At 47.9% G+C, this 8,441-nt stretch overlaps 1 protein-coding gene across 1 annotated transcript; it reads left to right on the forward strand.

The window, feature by feature from the left end:
- Positions 1-85: 85 nt before the first annotated feature.
- On the forward strand, positions 86-4,951 carry PPIL1 (peptidylprolyl isomerase like 1). Its single transcript, XM_054025964.1, has 4 exons — positions 86-193; positions 616-770; positions 2,598-2,666; positions 3,591-4,951. The coding sequence occupies exons 1-4, from the start codon at positions 138-140 to the stop codon at positions 3,809-3,811; spliced, it is 501 nt and encodes a 166-aa protein (XP_053881939.1). The 5' UTR covers positions 86-137; the 3' UTR covers positions 3,812-4,951.
- Positions 4,952-8,441: the final 3,490 nt, after the last annotated feature.

Raw genomic sequence — 8,441 nt, forward strand, 5'->3', positions numbered from 1 at the left:
CGCTCGGCCCCCAGCAGGTCCCGCCCCCGGCGTACCCGCCCGCGTCTCAAGAGAGGAGGGAGGGGATTGGCTGTGACACCTGAAGTGCGCACACGCTGCTGTTTCCCCCAGCGGAGTGTTTCCGGCGTGGGAGCAGCATGGCCGCGGTGCCCCCCGACTCCTGGCAGCCGCCTGCCGTCTCCATGGAGACCACGTAAGGGGCCGCTGGGAGCCTCCATCCTCCCTGTTTGGGGGGCCACCTGGGTCGCTTTGCTCGGACCAGCGGACGGGTCTCGGGTCTCGCGTCCCGGGGCGGTTTGCAGGCTGGCAGCGGGAGGGGCACGTCCGGGGGTCACAGCACGGCCTGCCCCAGGCAGCGGCGGGGTGTCCCGCGTGGGGAGCCCCCCCATGCCCCCCAGAGCCCGGCGGCTGGCTCGTGTCCGCCCGGGGCGGAAGTGACCTGCCGGGTCAGAGCGCGGGGCGAGCCCCCGAGAACCCGGACTCTGAACCAGCACGATACTGGCCCCTCGCACCGCAGACCCCGCAGGGTCTGTCTGTCTGTGGGTCTGATCGCCGCAGCCCCCCTCCCAGGCGCTGGGGAGCCCTGAGCCCTTTCGGTCTGTCTTCCCCCTGTAGCATGGGCACCATTCTCCTGGAGCTGTACTGGAAACACGCGCCCAAGACCTGTAAGAACTTCGCTGAATTAGCCAGACGGGGTTATTACAATGGCACGAAGTTCCACAGGATCATTAAAGACTTCATGATCCAAGGGGGAGATCCGACGGGAACAGGTAATGCCCAAAGCGAAAATGGGTGTGCTGGGTACACAACTGGCAGCGTTGTCTGCTTTTCGTGGGCGCAGAGGGTTAGTGTGTCCGTGGGAGCTAAACCTCCCTGTTAGGACCCGAGCAGACCTTAAGGAAGCATATATGCGGTGACATTTCCTGCTCCAGTGTATGCCCTCGCAGGCGTCCCAACAGCTGTCCATCCCAGAGAGGCCAGAGGACTGAAGGAGGTGGAAAGTAAAGCAGAAGGATGGCCCAGTGTTTAGGACACTAATATGGGACTGGGGAAACGCAGGTTCAATTCCCTGCGCCCATAAAGATTTCTTGTATGACCTTGACCAAGCCACGTAGGGTACGTCTAGGCTGCCTGTAGAGTACAGATACAGCACGTCTAGCTAGCCTGGGTATAAACAGCAGTGTAGATGGTGAGGCAGAGCTTAGAGTGTTTTACATGCCTGAACCCCTAGGGCATAAACCCTCCATGCTGTCTAAACACCCAAGCAGTGCCTCCTACCTTGACACTGGTATTTCCTGCTGCCGTGTCCCGCTGCCGGAGTCTTTCCCCATTGCAGTGAAAGATGCCAGCAGTGGAGAAAAGGCTCTGTTGGGGGGAGGCAGTGTGGAAAAGGGGAGCCTTTCAGTGTGGTATGCAACTATATGTGTAATGCCTATGCTCTATATGCTGCCATTAGCGTAGATGTAGCCTTAGTTGTTCTGGGCCTCAGTTCCCCATCTGTAAAATGGAACTAATAATACGGCCCTACCTCACAGGGGTGTGTGAGGTTAAATACATTACAGATTGTGAGATGCTTTGATTCTATGGCAATGGGAGCCCTATTAGATTGCATTATCTGGAAGCAGAGTAAGTGCCCAGTGGCAATGTGAAAGCAGCAGTGGCCCCTAACCCCCATGGTTCCAGCTTCTAGACTTGCAGGTTCCTACAACGTGAGTACTACTCTGTTCTTATTAAGACAGTAAATATCATAATGCCACAATATAAATCCATGGTACACCCAGTCCTTGAACACTGTGATGCAGTTCTTGTTGCCCCATCTTAAAAAAGGTATATTAGAATTGGGAAAGGTACAGAGAAAGGCAACAAAAATGATTAGGGGATATGGAACAGCTTCCATATGAAGAGAGATTAAAAAGACTGGGACTGTTCTGCTTGGAAAAGAGACAGCTAAGGGGGACTATGATAGAGGTCTATTAAAATCATGACTGGTGTGGAGAAAGTGATTAGGGAAGTGTTATTTACCCCTTCACATGACATAAGAACCAGGGCTCACCCAATGAAATTCATAGGCAGCAGGTTTAACACAAACAAAAGTAAGTATTTCTTCACACAGTGCAGTCAACCAGTGGAACTTGGTGCCAGGGGATGTTGTGAAGGCAAAAAGTATAACAGGATTCAAAAAAGAATTGGATCAGTTCATGGAGGATAGGTTCTTCAAGATGGGCAGGGATCAGCCCCATGCTTTTGGTATCTCTAAACCTCTGACAGCCAGAAATGGGGACTGGATGATGGGATGTGACAGTTTTTTTGTTTGTTTTTTGCTCCAGATTCCTAAATGGCCCCCTCAAGGATTGAGCTCACAACCTTGGGTTTAGCAGGCTAATGCTCAAACCACCGAGCTATCCCTCCTGCGCTGGCTGGTAATTTATACACGTCTGTCTCCCTAGTTTTTATTGCTCAGTATCCCACGTTACCAATAGAACTGAGCAAACCACATTTCCTAGACTGTTGGCTGGCACTTGTATGACAGTGAGAGTGGTCCTGAATGTGTAAGATGGCTTTCTGAATTGGCATATCTGCTTTTCTCCGCTGGGCAGGCAGAGGGGGTGCATCCATTTATGGGAAGCAGTTTGAAGATGAACTTCATCCAGAACTAAAATTTACAGGTAAGTGCCATTTGAGGGACTTATGTGGGTATTTTGTTAACCTTGCAAGTTGGGCATAGCACCAATTTAGGGCTCAGTCCCACTTCTTTATGCAGGAGTCATTGGAAGTCTGGGTGGAGTGAGGGCTACAGGCTTGGTAGCTCTTAACGACAAGTGAAGCATTAAAGAGACACTTGGCAGCAAATGAAAAAGTAACAACTAACTAGGGTCGCCATGCGGACAAATAAACAATAACATGGTACCCTCTCCTCCTTAAACGAATGGAAACGAGGAGCTATGACCCCTAAGCCTGCAGAGTTAATGCTACAGCTGTCCTGTTTTCAGCTAAGTAGTCTCTTCCTGAGGATAGTTAATCAGTGGTCTAACACCAGCAGAACTCTTTGTGCTAAATCCCAAATCCCAAGGGCTGAATGATATGTTTGCCTCCTTAAAATTATTTCTGTGAATTAAGGTAAAGGTCGGCTGGGTTGTTACAAACACAATGTTCGAACTCAGCCGGGAGTGCAGTGTGGCAATAGGCTTCCTGTGTAATACAACTAAACTGTTCTTACATTATAATTCAGTTTATAAAGACCTCAACTGCGAGGGCTCCCGGGTCGCCTTCTGCTGTTTACACAGGAGTTACAATGCACTGGCGTCCTTATGGAAACAAATTACAGTGCGTGAGTCTCACTTAATCAGAATTACCCTAGCTGAGCACACAAAGGATGTTTAACAGGAGTAGAGAATAACTGTAAGAAGCTTTTCGCTGTATGCTTGATCCTGGTAATTAAGCCATATGACTGGATCCTTAGTTGCTACCAGAAGTAATTGGCTTAGGAAGAGACTGATCTGTTTTTTTTGGGTTTGGTTTGGTTTGAACTGAAATGGCTTCAGATCTTCAGTCTAAGGGCAGGTTACTAACTTGTACCCTTTCTTTCAAAGGTGCAGGAATCCTTGCCATGGCTAATGCCGGCCCAGACACGAATGGCAGTCAGTTCTTTATAACCTTGGCACCAACCCAGTGGCTCGATGGGAAGCACACTATCTTTGGCCGTGTTTGCCAAGGGATCGGGATGGTGAACAGAGTGGGCATGGTGGAGACAAATGCCCAAGATCGCCCAGTAGATGATGTGAAGATTCTGAAGGCTTACCCATCGGGTTAGACCAGGGTCCTCTGCAGTTAATCTGTTGGCATTGCGGTGTGTTAAATCCTGTATCCCCCATGGGATTGTCCTGTCATTCCAGGGAATGCGAGCCAGTGGTTTAGGCCCAACGTTTACCTACTTTACAATCTATTTGAGGCAGAGATTTTGTTCTTTTTTTTTTTTTCTTTTTTCTTTTTAAGTAAAGTGGATTTAAAAATATCTACAATTAGTTTGCTTAGGAACTAAAGTGAACCGGGTTCTTTTCGAGAGTGCTGGCAGTGCTGTTTCTCCTGAGCGGCCTCCTGCCACGCTGGGGAAAGGGTCTCTTGTCAAAGTTTTGTGGCCTGAAATTACCCCTGCTGAACCCTGTTTTGGTTGGTATGCCCAGGGTGCAAGTACCCACCATGCCCCCCCCCATGCTCTCTGTTCTGAGTGGTAAGGGAACTGTCTCATGCCAAGGCCACACAGAGCATCTGGCTGGCATGCCATGCATACTCACAACTGCGCTGCAATCCAGTGTGCAGGATGGCTGTTGGGTCTCAGCAGCAAAGGTTGCAGCACCCTCTCCTTTGAGGGTGAGGGAGTTGACATGTCGAGATAAGGAAGATTCTAATCAGGAGAGTCTGACAGTCTGCACCCTCATTTATTGGTAAACATTGGGCCTAGCCAATTTGACAGCATTTCCTTTAACACACTCTCCAAACTGGGCAATCAGTGACTTTCTTAGTTTTCTCAAAGGCAACCAAAAGGCCATGTTAATCTATAGGATCATTTGAACCAAGAGTACAGTGGAACATGATTAATGTCAAATTGGACTAGGAAAACAGGCAGTGGGAACTTTTTCCCCAGCACCCAAGAACCTATTCCAGCAGGTGGGGCTACCTTAAATGTCATTCATTTTTAGAATGGACTTGTAAGGAGAATCCACAGCTTCCTGGAGAAGAGCAGAATCTTCCATGGCCTCTAGGATGTGGATACTGAATCTCCCTCTCTCAGAGAACTGAGTTTCTGTGAAATCTAATTCGGCCCCCCCCTTAAAGTTCCTTGTCACAGGAGACTTGTTGCAGGAAGACAGATGTGTGTGTGCATGTAAGACCAGTGTGCTCTTGTATACTCTTTGTATACATGGATTTTCTTAAAATAAAGCTCTGAAATGCATTCTGTAGAGAACGTGGTTGCTGATGTGGGGCAGGACTCAACAGTGTCAGTGGGCCTGCAACTCCATTGCTTTAATACTTCTTTTAAAGTGGAAGAACATTCCCACTGAAATAATGCTTTCAGAGTCTGCCTCAAATGCCACTGAAAGCATCTCCCACTGTGTGCTTATCTGCTGGCGAAACTTAATGCCTTCCAGGGCCTCTGATTGAAGAGCTTCTCTACTGGGGGACAGCAGTCTCCTGAAGAGAGACAGGTAAGCAAACAATGACTGGTTTGTTTGAAGGGGACCGCTCTTGCAATAGCTGCAATAGGCTGAGGCAAGTTCACTGCTGCTATGATCTCTGTCCCTGGAAATACTAACTAGGTAAAGAGGTGTCTGGTTTTACTGGGTATGCAAAGATGACTCCTGTAGGGAGCTGGTTGCTCAGAAGAAATCTCTCCACTCACCTATGGTACCCTGCAAATGTATGAGACTCCTTGAAGGGGCCTTTGAATTTTAGAGGGGACTGCTCTTCAGCTGTCCTGTCTCTACTCACCTGCCTTCAAAGCACCATACGTTTGGCAGGAAGAGAATCATATCTCCTGCTCGCTGCAGTCCTAATGCAATAGAGCTTGTCAGAGCAGCTGTTGCACTGAACTTTCCCTCGGGTGGCTGGTTGGTTTGGTTCTGCTCGCTGGCCACCTGCAGTTCTGTGACCTGGAGAGTTAATGAGCTCTTTACAGTGGAGTGGATCTGTCTGTGCAGGTGTGTAAGGAGGCAACTGAACAAGGAGCTGATCCTTTCTTGGGGGGAAAAGGGTGGGATGCAGGCAGTCAGGTGCAGCACAACTAGTCTGCTGTTGTCACATCTACCCATTGATCTCAGGCTGAATGGCTGGGCACCTTTCCCTTAACAGTGAAATGTGAAACTTGACTAATGTATCATTAGGGCTGCACACTAAGCACTGAAGTCCCCACTGGACCCATTCAACCTCCACTTCCTTATTGGCTGAAGGTAGAAGGCCTTGCACTCAACTCAGTGGCATTTCAGGACTTCAGAAAAGCAGACTTTGACTCCCTCAGGGAACTGATGGGCAGGATCCCCTGGGAGGCTTATATAAGGGGGAAAGGAGTCCAGGAGAGCTGGCAGTATTTTAAAGAAGCCTTATTGAGGGTGCAGGAACAAACCATCCTGATGTGCAGAAAGAATAGCAAATATGGCAGGTGACCAGCTTGGCTTAACAGAAATCTTCGGTGAGCTTAAACATAAAAAGGAAGTTTACAAGAAATGGAAGCTTGGACAGATGACTAGGGAGGAGTATAAAATTGCTCGAGAATGCAGGGGTGTAATCAGGAAGGCCAAGGCACAATTGGAGTTGGAGCTAGCAAGGGATGTGAAGGATAACAAGAAGGGTTTCTACAAGTATGTTAGCAACAAGAAGAAGGTCAGGGAAAGTATGGGACCCTTACTGAATGGGGGAGGCAACCTAGTGCCATGATATGGAAAAAGCTGAAGTACTGGATGCTTTTTTTTAACCTCGGTCTTCACAGACAATGTCCGATCCCAGACTGCTGCACTGGGCAGCACAGTATGGGCAGGAGGTGAGCAGCCCTCAGTGGTGAAAGAACAGGTTAAGGACTATTTAGAAAAGCTGGACATGCACAAGTCCATGGGGCTGGATGCAATGCATCCAAGGGTGCTGAGGGAGTTGGCTGATGTGATTGCAGAGCGATTGGCCATTATCTTTGAAGACTCATGGCGATCGGGGGAGGTCCTGGACGGATGGAAAAAGACAAATATAGTGCCCATCTTTAAAAAAGGGAAAAAGGAGAATCCAGGGAACTATAGGCCAGTCAGCCTCCCCTCAATCCCTGGAAAAATCATGGAGCAGGAATCCATTTTGAAGCACTTGGAGGAGAGGAAGGTGATCAGGAACAGTCAACATGGATTCACCAAGGGCAAGTCATGCCTGACCAACCTGATTGCCTTCTATGATGAGATAACTGTCTCTGTGGATATGGGAAAAGCAGTGGATGTGATATATCTTGACTTTAGCGAAGCTTTTGATACGGTCTCCCACAGTTTTCTTTCCAGCAAGTTATAGAATTATGGGTTGGATGAATGGACTATAAGGTAGATAGAAAGCTGGCTAGATCGTCGGGCTCAGCAGGTAGTGATCAACAACTCAATGTCTAGTTGGCAGCCGATATCAAGCAGATTGCCCCAGGGGTCTGTCTTGGGGTCAGTTTTGTTCAATATCTTCATTAATGATCCGGATGATGGGATGAATTGCACCCTCAGCAAGTTCGCAGATGACACTAAGCTGGGAGGAGAGGGAGATATGCTGGAGGGTAGAGATAGGGGTCCAGAGTGACCTAAGCAAATTGGAGGATTGGGCCAAAAGAAATCTGAGATTCAACAAGGACAACTGCAGAGTCCTGCACTTAGGACAGAAGAATCCCATGCACTGCTACAGGCTGGGGACCGACTGGTTAAGCAGCAGTGCTGCAGAAAAGGACCTGGGGATTACAGTGGACGAGAAACTGGATATGAGTCAACAGTGTGCCCTTGGTGCCAAGAAGGCTAATGGCATATTGGGCTGCATTAAAGGGAAGTGATTATTCCCCTCTATTTGGCACTAGTGAGGCCACATCTGGAGTATTGGGAACATCTGGAGACATTCCAGAAGACTAAAAATGGGCAAATATAGTGCCCATCTATAAAAAGGGAAATAAGGACAACCCAGGGAACTACAGACCAGGCAGCTTAACTTCTGTACCTGGAAAAATAATGGAGTAAATAATTAAGAAATCAATTTGCAAACACCTTGAAGTTAATGAGGTGATAAGTAACAGCGTGGTTTTGTCAAGAACATATCATGTCAAACCAACCTGATAGCTTTCTTTGAAAGGGTAACAGGCCTTGTGCCCCTGGGGGAGAAGTGGTGGATGTGATATATCTTGATTTTAGTAAGGCTTTTGATACTGTCTCGCATGACCATCTCATAAAAAACTAAGGAAATACAACTTAGATGGAGCTACTACAAGGTGGGTACATAACTGGTTGGAAAATCGTTCCCAGAAAGTAATCATCAGTGGTTCACAGTCATGCTGGAAGGGCATAACGAGTGGGGTCCCGCAGGGATCAGTTCTGGTTCTGTTCAATAACTTCATCAATGATTTAGATAATGGCATAGAGAGTACACATATAAAGATTGTGGATGATACCAAGCTGGGAGGGGTTGCAAACGCTTTGGAGGCTAGGATTAAAATTCAAAATGATCTGGACAAACTGGAGAAATGGTCTGAAGTAAATAGGATGAAATTCAATAAGGACAAATGCAAAGTACTTCACTTAGAAAGGAACAATCAGTTGCACACATACAAAATGGGAAATGACTGCCTAGGAAGGAGTACTGCAGAAAGGGGTCTGGGGGTCATAGTGGACCATAAGCTAAATATGAATCAACAGTGTAACACTGTTGCAAAAAAAGCAGACGTTGTGGGATGT

The sequence above is a fragment of the Malaclemys terrapin genome, chromosome 4, assembly GCF_027887155.1.
Source record: "Malaclemys terrapin pileata isolate rMalTer1 chromosome 4, rMalTer1.hap1, whole genome shotgun sequence".
In the NCBI taxonomy this organism is placed as follows: Eukaryota; Metazoa; Chordata; order Testudines; family Emydidae; genus Malaclemys; species Malaclemys terrapin.